The sequence below is a fragment of the Nothobranchius furzeri genome, chromosome 11 (assembly GCF_043380555.1).
Source record: "Nothobranchius furzeri strain GRZ-AD chromosome 11, NfurGRZ-RIMD1, whole genome shotgun sequence".
In the NCBI taxonomy this organism is placed as follows: domain Eukaryota; kingdom Metazoa; phylum Chordata; class Actinopteri; order Cyprinodontiformes; family Nothobranchiidae; genus Nothobranchius; species Nothobranchius furzeri.
In genome coordinates this window covers 67494406-67510164 of record NC_091751.1, presented here as the reverse complement: position 1 = coordinate 67510164, position 15759 = coordinate 67494406, and the positions used below count along the sequence as shown (strand labels likewise).

General features: G+C 42.4%; 1 protein-coding gene across 3 annotated transcripts in view; it reads left to right on the top strand.

Annotated features, from left to right (window-relative positions):
• rgs11 (regulator of G protein signaling 11) overlaps window positions 1-13919 on the top strand; it is a 16515-nt gene extending 2596 nt beyond the window's left edge. For 2 of the 3 annotated variants that reach the window (XM_070541771.1, XM_054741803.2), the window contains exons 4-17: window positions 172-278; window positions 441-492; window positions 579-637; window positions 745-821; window positions 898-979; window positions 3229-3297; window positions 4665-4688; window positions 5826-5887; window positions 6206-6319; window positions 7271-7386; window positions 7731-7818; window positions 7904-8042; window positions 9597-9679; window positions 13575-13721. In XM_070541771.1, coding sequence (XP_070397872.1) covers window positions 172-278; window positions 441-492; window positions 579-637; window positions 745-821; window positions 898-979; window positions 3229-3297; window positions 4665-4688; window positions 5826-5887; window positions 6206-6319; window positions 7271-7386; window positions 7731-7818; window positions 7904-8042; window positions 9597-9679; window positions 13575-13713 — 1211 coding nt within the window. In that variant the 3' untranslated portion in view covers window positions 13714-13721. Of the gene's footprint in view, window positions 1-171; window positions 279-440; window positions 493-578; window positions 638-744; window positions 822-897; window positions 980-3228; window positions 3298-4664; window positions 4689-5825; window positions 5888-6205; window positions 6320-7270; window positions 7387-7730; window positions 7819-7903; window positions 8043-9596; window positions 9680-13574; window positions 13722-13788 lie in introns of those variants that run through there. The other variant, XM_054741838.2, reaches the window with a different exon arrangement.
• The last annotated feature ends 1840 nt before the right edge of the window (window positions 13920-15759 follow it).

Genomic DNA, 15759 nt, shown 5'->3' with positions numbered 1-15759 from the left:
TCCTCAGACGTGTCACCAGGTGTGACGCGTCGTCATGCTTTTCCTCTAAACTGAGGAAGACTTTAGCTGTCGTTGTAAAACTGCCCAGGTATGAAAGTCCATTATTTTCTACATGTGTGAACAGAAGAACCAGCCTACGGTTGATGACGTGTGTTCTGTGATCGTCCACAGAGGCTCTGCACCTCGGTGGCATGCTGGTGAGGTACGGATATATTTACCCCCTTAAAGAGCCACGATGCCTCGTGCTGCAGCCCGACGACTCGCCCTACCGCTTCCAGGTGACATAAACAGCTGCAAGTAAAAACCCAGCCTTCCCCCACTTAATTAAACTTCCACTTTTTCTCCATCAGGATCTCAAATTCCTGTTTTATTCTCATGTCACTAACCGAGTCTCTTCTGTAAGTCTCCTGTTAAATTCATAACAACTGTTTTTTTCCCAGACTCCATATTTCTGGATGAGTACAAGATGGCCTGCCTCGGAGGTGGATTATGGTAGGAAAAGAAAGATGTGCAGATTCAAAATTAATGAAAAAGGTTCTCGGTTTTTTTTTATTCCAGTTTTCATTTTCCATCCTCAGCAATATTTTTGGCAAAGAAGAACATAAGAAAACAAGGAGAACTGATGGAACATGAAAAGGTTGGAGATGCGTGTGTCTGAGAGGAAGTGTGTGCACAATGAATTATGTAGGAAAGATTTTACTGCAAGATTCCCGTGTCGTCATTCCACATCTCCCCCTCCTCTAGGAGAGGTACAGTCTGTTGCACAAGAGGATCAACCATACTTGGGACTTTGTGGTGATGCAGGCCAGAGAGCAGCTCAGGTGCACACACACACACACACACACACGCACACGCACGCACGCACACACACAATTTTACATTGTGATTGGTGTTCAGGACATCCAAGCAGAGGAGGAAGGCTGACCGTATTGTTCTGGAGTGTCAGGAGCAGGCTTACTGGCTCATCAACAGACCGCCGGTACGTTCCCTGCCACAGTTCTGCTACCAACATGGACGTAATTTTGGGGGGGGGGGACAGGGGGGGACATGTCCCCCCCACTTTTTCCAAAGTCAAGTGTTGACCCCTGCACTTTTTACCATCCAAAAACAATGTTACGCTGTATTAAATTGACACTGCTTGAGCTCTAGGACCAAGCAAAAAACAACCGTTTGTGTTGAAACCTGTTTCCCATTAGAGCATACTGTAAAGATACCCCCCCCTCCCCCGTGTCTCTCCCCCCCCCACTTCTAAAGTGAAAATTACATCCATGGTTACCAATGTTACTTAACTCAAAAGAATGTGGGCTAAACCCGTGGAAAGTCATATACAATTCCTTCAAACGTAATGGACTTTTAAAATCAGAATGGTTTATTTGTGCGTTAATCATGAAAAATGAAAATGACCCTTGAAAATGCTTGAAAAGGACTTGATTTTGATTTTTGCCAAGGGCTTAAAATCCCTGGTTAATGCCGGCCCTCAGCAGCCGGTGGCCAGTGTTCAGTGTTTTCAGACCAAGTCTACGATTATGATCAGTCTGAAACGTGGAAACAACCTGTAATGTAATTAACTAGAGGACAACCGGCACAGTTTGACTGTAAAACAACCCAGGACAGAGAGCTTGGATGTTAGCTTCAGGCTAGCCTAGATATCAAAAATGGTTCCCAAAGTTGGGGTCAAGGCACAACTTGTGGTTGTGGAACATGAAAAGTAAGGGGTTAGGACAGTATTTATGAATAAATGCACGTAATAAAATGAGATGTTATTTTTGGCTGAATGGTGGAGCATGTTGCTTCACTGCTAAAAGGTTGCAGGTTTGAATCCCGGCTGCAGCCTTTCTGCATGGAGTCAGCGTTTTCTCCTTATGCACGAGTGGGTTTTCTTTGGGTACACTGGTTTCCTCCCACAGATTAAATACATGCCTGTTGGATTACGTGGAGAGTAAATTATCCCTAGGGGTGAGTGAGTGTTTCACCATGCATCATGATAAAGTTTAAAGGTCATCTTCACTGAAAAATACATTTTTTAATTAATATTTCTGATTAAAATCCGTCACTCTGAGTTTAACATGCAGAATAAACATGAAAATAGTCTCCTACATTAGCTTCCGACAGACAGATGAGATAACTGCTAGTTTGACAAAACCTCCAGACTCGTCAGATAATTCAGTGTCCTTGAACTGCATTGCAATGTTTACTGTGTGACGTGCCTTAAGACGACTCTTGTCGTGATTTGACGCTATATAAATAAACAGAACTGAATTGCTATGCTACACTGCATGTACAAGCATCTGCAGTTAGTTTGTTTTCAGTGTGCAACCTCGGAGAAGCTACAAGAAATGAGACACAATCCTTACTAATGTTCATCCACATTCAGTAGGACCAACTCCATCTTTTCTTGAATCTTATGAATTACAGACGAGGGCTTGGAGAAAACAAGAGAAGAAACCAGGGACTAAAAGTCAGAACTAGTGATGTGGATGAAATGTGATGACTTGCACACTCAATGACCACACACACACACACACACACACACACACACACACACACACACACACACACACACACACACACACACACACACACACACACACACAGAGCCATCACTTTATTACTCAGTAGAGGTGTGTGTGCGTGCTTTCAGCCCGGGGTCCAGAGTGTGTTGGACATGGGTCTAGAGCGTTCGAGTAACCAAAACCTGCCTGAAATATTCAAAGTACCTGGTGAAAACCTGAGCTGACAAAGGGAGAAACTCTCTGTGTGTGTGTGTGTGTGTGCGCGTGTGTGTGCGTGCGTGTGTGTTTGAGGATGGTCAGGAAGCCAGTCCAAGTGCACCTCAGGTCACTTTAAACATCACGTTAGTCCTCATTCCTCATACTGAGACATCCAGACTGAAGGGACTGGTAGAAGTGGTGAGAGGAGGGAGGGAATGCTGCGGGGTCTGGGGGGAGTCATGGGGGGAGGCGAGGGTTCAGTAGGACCAACTCCATCTTTTCTTGAATCTTATGAATTACAGACGAGGGCTTGGAGAAAACAAGAGAAGAAACCAGGGACTAAAAGTCTGAACTAGTGATGTGGAAGAAATGTGATGACTTGTACACTCAATGACCACACACACACACATACACACACACACACACACACACACACACACACACACACACACACACACACACACACACACACACACCATCATGTTATTACTCAGTAGAGGTGTGTGTGTGCTTTCAGCCCGGGGTCCAGAGTGTGTTGGACATGGGTCTAGAGCGTCCGAGTAACCAAAACCTACGAGTACCTCTGGTCAGTCACTTCTTTTTTCTGCCTTCCTGCAATCTGCTGCAGAACTTCTTCATCCATTCACACACCTGATTTCTGACACGTTTACTGTTTTTTTCCCTTTGCTACTTGGATATTTTTAAAGTAAGTGTAATATTTGTCTTCAGTCATTGTGGGTTTGTAGTTTGTAGTGCTTGTTAGTCATAGAAAAAACTACAAATATGAGCTAAGATCATTAAATTGCCATAATCTTATCATTGGTATCGAATTTATACCTCTAATTTCTCAGGACAGGTTCTGTTATACTGTGAGGGAGTCAGTGCAACAGCAATACAACCTTTTTATTTACGACATTTATAAAACTGATAAAAGCATCAAACAGCAGAGTATGCTGTGCAATTAGGAATGGTGTGCTGTGACCTTTGGTAGCCACCCAATTTAAACACAATCTGCAAAAACCTTACCCAAACAAGACAAACGCCACCCCTGTAGACCTCTGTAGCTGCAGGTAAACTTCATTGTAGAAACCATCAGGCGTTTAATGGGCCACAGGAAGGTAGACTTTACATGACTGAATTTTTATCATTGTTGGATATTTTAAAATTGAATGTCGGTTCACACAGCAGGACACCTTGCATAACTTACTGAGAGATCAATGTGAGATTAGATCAGCCTCGCACGGAAGCCAGGCGGCCATGCCAGTGGGCTACCCGGTCCCCAGAGCCCATTCTTAGCTTCTAGAGTTAGCTAAGTTAGCTAGTAGCCACATTGGTTCATTTGTTCCAAATGTAACAGCCCCACTCTCAGCTCCAACTCTTTTACCATTCTTTGATTGTCTGGGCATGACGTGACGTGTGACGCGGCCAAAATGTCAGTGGTGGCTTCCACCCTGCCCTTCATGGGGCAATGGGCGGGCCATGTCCATCCTTTTTATACGTCGATGGTCAAAACTCTGCATAATTATGTTACAATGATGTCACACACAAAATATCTAGAGCTGGGTACTCAATTGGTACATCAGGGTTGATCACAGCCAAACATTAAAACAAGTGAAGTTTCACCACCAAACGTTCCACAACTATATATTTGTTATCATGACATTTACTTATTATCTCCCTCACTGTTTTTGCACAGTAACTATTTGAGTAACTGTTTGTTACTCTTGTCACAGATGTGAAGTTACCATGGTGATCCTGATGAGCCACTGACACAAGATTTAACATTTCTTTCAGTCATACATTTTTCCATCAGACATTTCATCATACTTTGAATTATCTATTAAAGAGGGTATCCTACAGTCAGTATGAAAGTCATCACATAAACCTGTAACTTTAACTGTAAGCTGCCCTTCAGAGCACTGGCTCATATGATCTTCTCCTTCACAGAAATAGAACAGCGACTTCTACAAAAGAGAGGTAAGAGATGCTATCACTTTGAAGACATTTTTGGTTTTATACATTTCTGTTTTTTACATTTGTCTGTTTTTATGTGTGTGTGTTTTACTTTTGCCTGTTTTTATGTTTGTGTGTGTTTTACACTTGTCTGTTTTTATGTTTGTGTGTGTTTTACATTTGCCTGTTTTTATGTTTGTGTGTGTTTCACTTTAGTCTGTTTTTATGTTTGTGTGTGTTTTACTTTTGTCTGTTTTTATGTATTTATGTTATGTTTATGTTTTTATGTATTGTTTTATGTTCTGTTTGTCTGTTTTTATGTTTGCGTGTGCTTTACTTTTGCCTGTTTTTATGTTTGTGTGTGTTTTTCATTTGTCTGTTTTTTTGTTTGTGTGTTTTACATTTGCATGTTTTTATGTTTGTGTGTGTTTTACATTTGTCTGTTTTTATGCTTGTTTGTGTTTTTCATTTGTCTGTTTTTATGTTTGTGTTTTTCATTTGTCTGTTTTTTGTTTGTGTGTTTTACATTTGCCTGTTTTTATGTTTGTGTGTGTTTTTCATTTGTCTGTTTTTATGTTTGTGTGTGTTTTACATTTGTCTGTTTTTATGTTTGTGTGAGCTTTACTTTTGCCTGTTTTTATGTTTGTGTGTGTTTTTCATTTGTCTGTTTTTATGTTTGTGTGTGTTTTACTTTTGCCTGTTTTTATGTTTGTGTGTGTTACTTTTGCCTGTGTTATGTTTGTGTGTGTTTTACTTTTGCCTGTTTTTATGTTTGTGTGTGTTTTACTTTTGCCTGTTTTTATGTTTGTGTGTGTTACTTTTGCCTGTTTTTATGTTTGTGTGTGTTTTACTTTTGCCTGTTTTTATGTTTGTGTGTTTTACTTTTGCCTGTTTTCATGTTTGTGTGTGTTTTACTTTTGCCTGTTTTTATGTTTGTGTGTGTTTTACTTTTGTCTGTTTTTATGTATTTATGTTATGTTTATGTTTTTATGTATTGTTTTATGTTCTGTTTATCTGTTTTTATGTTTGTGTGTGTTACATTCACTGACACTTGTCGGTGATTCGATGCAATTTCTTGGGTTCCTTATTTAGGAATCTTTTTTATGTTTGTGTTTTAGTTTTGTCTGTTTTTATGTTGTGTTTTGCATTTTTCTGTCTCAGATTGAAGCATCCAGACGGGCTCTTGGGAGAAACAGAGTAAAGTCATCTATCTGCCTAGAAGGGTAAGTGTCAGATAAAGTCTCTCTCTCACACACACACACACACACACACACACACACACACACACACACACACACACACACACACACACACACACACACACACACACACACACACACACACACACACAGCTTAGTGCTTTTTCTGTAAGAGCGACTAATGGACTCTTCCTGAGGCAAGTTGGAATTAGTGGCCACTACCTCTTATGATCTGCTGCACTAATACAGTATTACTCTGTGTGTGTGTGTGTGTGTGTGTGTGTGTGTGTGTGTGTGTGTGTGTGTGTGTGTGTGTGTGTATGTGCCTCTGCATCTGTGCAGCTTTGTGAAATACTGCGAGCAGTACCAGGACCATGATCCCATTATGCTGGGCTGCCTTCCCAGTAACCCTTGGATCTCTGATGACTCTGCATACTGGACTATCAACACAGAAATGTAAGTTGAGACCTGAATGTACCACAGTCCTCCATGCTGTAGTTCATACTGCTGTGCTGTAGTTTAAAGCCGACATAGACAAATTACATGAATTACATCAACAACTGCTTTCTGGGGCTGAAACTACATACAAAATATGTTGTTTTTGTATATTTTTGTATATATCTTTAAAACACTTCCTTGAAATTATGATCATGTCTCAGCATGTCTCTTTTGGGACTTTGGACCTCTGAGATGATCTCCAAGCCTGGAAAGTTCAGAGGGTTTCTGTGCCATCAACTCTGAACTTCAGTTTCCACCACAGACTTTATTTACTTTAGAGGCAGCCCCACGGGAACCAGAACAATTACAGTCCTCTGCCGAAAGGCCGTGATCATGTTTTTAGCCATTGTGCGTTTGCTAGCTGACTGTTAACTGATAATGCATCAAGTTTATTACACAAACATCTATAGTCCCATCATTTGTCAACATCAGATGGTCTTAGTTTAAAGATTTAGACCCTGGTTCTTCTCAATCTTCTTCCTGTTAAACAGGTGTTTTCTTTCCCACTGTCGCCTACCCGACCGTTCTTGCTCAGTGTCACAATGTGGGATCGCGTTGAGTTGGAGATTCAATTAACATGGCCAGTTTTCCTTTCTGATTTGACCCCAGTCTGGAACAATTTTAATGTCAACTGGACTTTATGATTTTAGATGTGAACTGGAGCTGTTTTACAAGATTTAGAAAGATTCAACAAACTTCATTAGGCGGGAATTCTGAGAGGAAAAAAACAATAATTAAGAAAAAATAGAGCTTAGATTTTAACACTTGCTGGTTTAACTGGTTTTCAGCCATAAAAACTCACAAAAAACAAGACCTACATTTAGAGTAGTGAAAAAAGCTGTAACTGTATCTGGATTAACTGTGTAGAATTGTTTTTTTCCAACGTGTGTGTGTGTGTGTGTTTCTCAGCGTGCTTGTGCCGACTCGCCTCCGGGTGGAGCGCTGGAGCTTCAGCTTCATGGAGCTTCTCTCTGACCCGATGGGGAGGAAGGAGTTCATGACTTACCTGGAGAAAGAGTTTAGTGGTGAGAAGGAGAATGATTTGGATCGCTTCTATTAACCAAGATCAACCAAACTCCTAAAGTTCTCAGTGGAGACAAATCATTGTGACTTTAGTTAAATTTGAAATTCTTCAATTTTTTTATTGGTTCACTGATTTTCCCTTGAGATGAAATGACTACAGCGTTTAGAGGAAAGGCTTGAGCAACAGGTGGATTCTGAAAGGAGAGAGACCTAGTGGAGCGATTTGTTCTTCCATGCAGAAATAAAATACTGCAGCTGTTTCCAAAGAGGCCCTCCTGCTAAAAAGTCTCCTAAATGCACAGCATTTTCCACCTCTCTCTGTGTGTGTGTGTGTGTGCACTCTCAGCGGAGAACCTGTACTTCTGGCAGGCGTGTGAGGAAATCCGGCATGGAGAAAGTTCAAAAATCCCACAGAAAGTGGAAGATGTTTACAAGTGAGTGCATCTTTGCAGCACAAGTGCGCTAAACGCCCAAGACACTTAGCCTGGTCCTGTCACCAACAGACTTTTTGTGGTTTAGGAACTTCCTGGCTCCAGGAGCCAGCCGTTGGGTCAACATTGACAGCAAGACCATGGATAAAACTTTAGAGGGGATTAAACGGCCGCACCGCTTTGTCCTGGACGATGCACAGATGCACATCTACTTCCTCATGAAGAAGGTTGGTGGTCAGACAGAGCGCTTTTTGGTTCCAACAATATCAGTAAAACTTAGAACAGGAGGTTGCAGATGGCTTCTAATCTCATTTCAACAGTTACCTTATACAACTTAGATCTACAAGACATTTAAAAGAAAAAAAAGCTTTTACTTCTTTGATTAGCCAGTTAATGTCAAAAGCAAAAAAGGTCTCATTCGTCTGTTTATTTATTTTCAGTCAAGTACATTTTCTTTTTTGAAAGACTAACACTCTCCGTATGTAGCTCGTGGCCGAATGAGATGATGTTTCATGTTCTGTATCGTAATCGTCCTGCACAAGTTTTACTTTCGCTGTGGTTAGTGCCGGTGCTGTCATGACTCTGCTCTGCACACAGGTGGAGCTATGGTGGCTGCTTTGTCAGAAATCACAAGTATTTCTATTTGCCCTTTCTTCCTGTTGTGTGTGTGTGTGTGTGTGTGTGTGTGTGTGTGTGTGTGTGTGTGTGTGTGTGTGTGTGTGTGTGTGTGTGTGTGTGTGTGTGTGTTTCTGTGTGTATGTACATGTGTGTGTGTGTGCATCTGTATCTGTGTGTGTGTGCATGTGTATATGTGTGTGTGCACGTGTATATGTGTGTGTGTGTAAATGTGTGTGAATGTGTGTGTGTGAGTTTGTATGTGTATGTGTGTGTGTGTGTATGTGTGTGTATGTACATGTGTGTGTGTGTGTGTGTTTCTGTGTGTATGTACATGTGTGTGTGTGTGCATCTGTATCTGTGTGTGTGTGCATGTGTATATGTGTGTGTGCACGTGTATATGTGTGTGTGTAAATGTGTGTGAATGTGTGTGTGTGAGTTTGTATGTGTGTGTGTGTGTGTGTGTATGTGTGTGTATGTACATGTGTGTGTGTGTGTGTGTTTCTGTGTGTATGTACATGTGTATCTGTGTGTGCATGTGTATATGTGTGTGTATAAATGTGTGTGCGTGAGTTTGTATGTGTATGTGTGTGTGTGCTTGTGTGTGTGTGTGTGTGTGTTTCTGTGTGTATGTACATGTGTGTGTGTGTGTGCATCTGTATCTGTGTGTGTGTGTGTGCATGTGTATATGTGTGTGTGTAAATGTGTGTGTGTGTGTGTGCATGTGTGTATATACATGTGTGTGTGTGTGTGTGTGTGTGTGTGTGCATCTGTATCTGTGTGTGTGTGCATGTGTATATGTGTGTGTGCACGTGTATATGTGTGTGTGTAAATGTGTGTGTGTGAGTTTGTATGTGTATGTGTGTGTGTGTGTGTGTGTGTATGTGTGTGCATATGTGTGTGTGTGTGTATGTGTGTGTATGTACATGTGTGTGTGTGTGTGTGTGTGTGTGTATATGTGTGTGTATAAATGTGTGTGCGTGAGTTTGTATGTGTATGTGTGTGTGTGCTTGTGTGTGTGTGTGTGTGTGTGTGTGTGTGTGTGTGTGCATCTGTATCTGTGTGTGTGTGCATGTGTAAATGTGTGTGCGTGAGTTTGAATGTGTATGTGTGTGTGTGTGTGTGTGTGTGTGTGTGTGTGTGTGTGTGTGTGTGTGTGTGTGTAGGACTCTTACCCCAGGTTTCTAAAGTCAGACCTGTATAAAAACATGCTGAGCAGAGCGATGGTTCCACAGGAAAGTAAGAAAAGGTAAAACTTTCTGCTTTAAATGAAAACACTGTTTGTTCCTCGTGTGTATTCCACATCTTCTGAAGTTTGGTTTAGTAGAATTGTTACAAACAATCTCACCTGCTGTAGAAGGCTCTCTCATCTACCTCATCTTGGAGAAAGGGATAATTCTGACCAGATTGATGTGCTAAAGGCTAGTTAGAGTGGGCAGTAGTCCTCTAAGCTGCACATGAAGTTCTACAGCTAGCTGCTGTGGCTGCTAGATGTTTCCACAAATAACCTAATCAAACGATAGTCATAATGGTATATTGTCAGTAATTTAAAGATTCATGAACATCTTCTTATTGGCCACTGTGACATTTTTCAGCTTAGTTTTAAAAAGGCAGCGAGTCTTTTTGAACTGTTCCCTATAAACCAGCCATAATCAGGTCTTTCCACCAGACACACGTGTCATGTAACATCCGTGAAGTGTAGTACGGAGCGATTAGCAGCCATTGAAGTGGATGGGGGTGTTTTCAACTCAGTTTTATGCTCCGAGCCTCTTTTTTATCACGATTTCCAGTTGCTTTCCAAGTTAAAAAAGTGTAGGAGTAGCATACGTAGGTATTTTGGGTGCTTTCAAAGCTCAACATATTACACTACATTTGACCAATAAGTGAATTTCTGTATAAACATGGAAATCCAATCTGATTGATCTTTGAATGTTTAACCAGAAGACTTAGACTTCTTTGTTTACTCAGGGATTTTAAGACACTTTGTATTAATTCAGAGTCAAGTTTATAAAAAGCAAGACATATATTTTCTAAACAATTGAAAACATGACAACTAGAAACACTTTATGTGATGAATGAATCCAAGTGGATGGAATGTGAGGTGTGAGGATGTGTGAATGTGATGTTATCAGAACCCCCGTACCTGAAGAAACTGAGTTCTGCGTGGGAGTGAATTTGGTCTGCTATAACTATAGTTGATGGTTTATAAAACCACATCAGACGCAATCTGTCGAGTCTACGTACCCTTCGAAGACCCCCGTGGTAGATCCGGAATGTGTTGAGGTCCGGGGACCCCAGAGGTACCGAAGTCCGTAGAAGAAACCGCAGTGCCACTAGACCGGCCTCGAGATGTCTCCAGGTCACGACAGGTAGTTATTTGCATCTATGGAGGACTCTTAAAGAGTCGAAGCTGGTCCAGCTTTGTTCTGAAGGAACCGTTTGAGGTCAGCTGTAGCACGCAACAGGTTTTGACAGCTTGTCAAAAGATGTGATGGGAGAAGAGGCTTCCTCCGATGGCCAGTCAGAGTTAGCTCAACTGAATCACTCAGGAAGTGATGATTTTATAAATAATGGCCACATCTTGGTTTATAGATAAATCAGAACTTGCCCTGGAAAGGGGTTTTGCCAACAAACTCAGATACACACCTCCCTCAGATATGAAGATGCTGATTTTGTGGATAAGAAAATATCTATGTGCAGTGACGTTCATTCTAACTTGCATCGTGGAGATATGGTGAGTGTGTCTTGTCCAGTCAGTGCGCTGATTAAATATACGGGTCATGTATGTCATTTAATCCTTAGTGTAATAATAATATTTATTTCAACTTCAGTAATTTAAGCACAGCTTAATCATAAAATTTCATTTAATCATATTGTCCATTTCATTATATGATTAGTTACTCATATTGTTCATCCTTCTTGTTCTGTGAATAAAAACAGTGTAGCGTCACGAAGGTCCTCTAATTTGTGACAAAGGTCACATTTTCCCAGCTGGGTCAAGCTGGGTCAGACTGTGACTTTTAGTTCCACAGATTAAAGAGTAGCCCTGATGTCTAAAGAATATCATCCTTTATCTGCTGCTGTTCCGTCCCAGAAGAAGGACACTTCAGGTTCACGATAATAATTTAAGAAATAATTTAATAAACTCTTTGACTTTATTGAGGTTTATTATAGTCATCATAAATAATCACTTGGTTCAGTATAAATGTATTTTTAATTACTGAAATGAATTATTATGCTTTGGGTATAATTATGATTATGGTTGATGATCAGTAATGTGTGTTCAGCAAATCAGAAGGTCAACTTCCACCTTATCCATCCAACACAGAGTTTATCCAGACTAAAGGGTAACTGCCGTCACATGTTTTTTGACTCATGACCAAAGCTTTCTTGCTCTGAGAGGGCGTGTTCTGAGGACTTTGTTAAAACTAACTTCCAGCAGCTTTAACTTCCGTTCGTGAACCCACCACCATCCTGAGGATATGGGAACGGCCGTCCCTAACCTCCACCTGCTGTTCTGTCACGCCGATAAGAATAGCTACGAATAAACGTATTTGTAACCAGCTGACGCAAAAAACTCTTCCAGAGTTATTGATTTTGAGACGCAAATAGTTTCATCAGTCGTGTGACCCACGGAGACATTCCAGGACTGATTTGGTCGCATTGAGGTTCTTCTACCACCCTCGTGCCCGGAGGAAATCATCTCCACCTGACATCTCGGATCCAAAAGGGGGTCTCAAGAAACTGGGTGAGGTAGACACTTTCGACAGATGACGTCTGATGCTGTTTCTCTAAGTAACAACAGTTAGCTGCAAAACCATCATTTCCAACCAAGAACGCGCTTCTCTCTCTGAAAGAAACCTTCTGAGAACATTCACGCATCCAAACTCGTATTTTCAATTTAGCTTTCATTCAGCCACAGGTTTGCCTTTAAAAAAAGTTTTAATATCAAAGCTGGCAAATTGTCATCCATGAATTGTCATTTTTAATTGTCATTTAAATTGTCGTTTCAAATCGTCAAGTTTAAAATTGTTAGTAATAAATTCTTCATTTTTAAACCTTGCCTCATTCTTTGAAATGAAACAAGAAGCAACAGCCCCCTTCAGACAGGCCATGAAAAACGGAAATGTTCCGGACTCTGTCCGTAAGACATTTGTGTCTGAATACAAACATCCGGATAACGTTTTCCGTAATTAAACCGGATGACGCCCCTAGTAACAGGTCCGGACTTGTTACATACAAGGTGGCTGCTTCAGACTGGTGAGGTCGAGTTCCGGACTGGGAGGAGGGGACCGGGGGACACTGTGCGCACCTAGATAGCTCCCTCCTGTAGCATGCGGCAAACCATGGCAGCTCGCCTCCTACGGTACCGTCTAGATGCGCGACGGAGCGCATCACACCGCTTCCGTGATTCCTTTAACCATTGAGCGCCATCATCCAGGTCTTATCTTCGTGTGCGCAGAATTATGCTTAACATAAGTCCGATCCCACACCCCCAACCCAGACATGTGGAACTTTTCCCTGCTGTGTGAACGCAGCCGAAAGGACAAGTTCCGGTACAAAAGTGCTGTGTCTGAAAACACAGTTCCGGTTAAAAACCGGACTGAATTTTCCACACATATTCCGGAATGTCAGTCTGAAAAGGGCTTTAGATAAGAGTGAGCTTGCGAGGGCCTTAGGACAAGCAACAATATCTTTCTTGCAGATTAAAAGCACCAGTTAAGACTTATGTCTCCAAATGGCGAGATACTGAAGAGGTCAGACTGTAGGTGGAAAACCGACCATTCCTGGAGGCTAAAAAAGTACGTCATTTCCAGTGAAACCTCCAGAGCCAAGGAACCACAACAGATGTTGGATGAATGTAGTGTCTTCCTCCTTGCTTGTGTTTGTGTGAACTGCTGGAATCCCACGAGGTGCTGTTGGTGGTTTTGTGTCCTCGCAGGACCAGCTGGGTGGACCACTTTCACTGTGGTTTCACATCTGAAACACTCCAGTGGAAAAGTCATCAGTCTGGTCAGAAACGATCTGTCCTTCTCCTAACTGAGGTTGTTTAAAGAGCCATCTATACCAAGACAAATCTTGCTTGTTTAGATTTTTTCCGCATAATGCTCCTTTGAGAAAGCCTAATTTGATCTTTCTGTCAGTGTGTTCCCGTTCATGCGGCGGCAGCGGCACTCCAGCCCCTCCCCTGCTCAGGTCGTTGCCCACGGAACAGAGGAAGACGAACGTACCGGGGGGGTGGGGCAAGCAGGTACCAACTCTACAACCGGTGCCCGTGTCTGATGCAGATCTCCATCAGCTCCATCCACAGAAAACTTTTGCTTTTTCCTCTCTCTCTCACTGCTGCAACATCAACAGAGGTCGTCATGTAGATCCTCACTGAGGAGAAGGCCGAGCTTTTAGCTTTACTGCATCTTCATCCTGCATCTGCAGCCCAGCTCAGTCCAAACAGTGTGTTCTGGTCTTTTGGATCAACCATTCCTCTCTTTGTTTATCCCCCTAGAAACTCTAGAAGAAATATGACCGGATTATGAACAAGTCCAGGGTCCTCATTCATCAACCGTTCTTATGCACAGATCCGTGCGTATTTTGTGCTGAGGAACAATCTTACATATTCCGCGGTATTTATTACCAACCTGTACTTGTGCGTAAGAACAGCTCTGGCCATGCATGTGAACAGCATCAAGTGGTAAAATGGGGGAACTGCAACACTGAAGATCTCAGTCATCCACAAATCCTCATTAACCAATAAGTACTGATGTCTGTGGAGAAACAGCTTCACCACATAACTGGTGTTATGTCCTATACAAGACACATGTGACAGACAGGAATCTGACATTGTGGTGTGGCTGATCTGGTGTTCTTGGAGGATCTGGCAGAGCATGCTCTCTGGAGGGAACGTGTCTTCCAGAAGAGAATCCAGAGGGGCTCCTGAGCAGATATTGCTTTCTGAAGGAGGTCCATCCAGAGCGATGCCGTGATTTGGGACGTTTTGTGGAGCAACTGACAAACCACGCCAATCTGATTCTAGTTCATATTCAGTTATCGAGAGCTTTAAGATTTCTCACCTTTCAGCATGAGATAGCAGACGGATTGGGCGTCTCAGCCATCACTGAGCGGCATCATGCCGTTATGAATACTGTGGAGTTTTAAGGGAGAAGAATCAGGCTTCACATGGGCTCACCACTAGTGGGAGGGGCCAAAGGAGTTGGGTGCAATGTGTGATGGGTGGTGGCCAAAGGTGGGGACCTTGGCGCTCTGATCCTTGGCTACAGAAGCTGGCTCTCAGTACGTGGAATGGCACCTCTCTGGAAGCAGGCTGACTTGGAGTGAGAGTTGAGATGTTTCGACTAGATCTAGTCGGACTGACCTCAACGCATGGCTCTGGCTCTGGAACCAGTTTCCTTGGGAGGGGCTGGACACTCTACCACTCTGGAGTTCCTCCCAATGAGAGGCGCCGAGCAGGGGTGGGCATAGTAGTTGCCCCCTCATCTTGGCGCATGTACATTGGGGTTTACCCCAGTGAATGAGAGGGTAGCCTCCCTCCGCCTACGTGTGGGGTGACGGGTGCTGACTGTTGTCTGTGCTTATGCACCAAACTGCAGTTCAGACTACCCACTCAGGGTGCAGGAGAGCGCTTCTTTTGGTGACTCCCTCTTTCTTCTGGGGGTCTTTAACGCTCACGTGGCCAACAACAGTGAGACCTGGAGAGGTGTGGTTGAGAGGAATGGCCCCCCTGATCTGAATTCGAGCGGTGTTTTGTTACTGGACTTCTGTGCTCGTCATGGATTTCAAGTTCAGTTCAATCCAAGTTTTTTTATTCATATAGCGCCAAATCACGACAAGAGTCGTCTCAAGGCACCTCACACAGTAAACATTCCAATACAGGTCAGTTCATTAAGCCAATCAGAAAAAAGGTTCTTCTATAAGGAACCCAGAAAATTGCATCAAGTCACTGACTAGTGTCAGTGACTATACAGCAATCCTCATACTAAGCAAGCATTTGGCGACAGTGGAGAGGAAAACTCTCTTTTAACAGGAAGAAACCTCCAAATGGCTCGGTATAAGCAGCCATCGGCCACGACTCACTGGGGATGGATGGAGAAGACAGAGCACACACACACACACACACACAACATATATACCAAGTAGTGTGTCTATGGTTACATTGTGATTTCTTAGTAAATATTCTATTCAGTGAGAGATAAACTTTATTGTATTTATCCTAGTGAATCTATAATTAAACGGGTAAACTAGTAGTAGCACATTCGATATCAAAGAAAGTATAATTGTTTGTCCATAATGAACACCATGTTCAAATATAAAGGT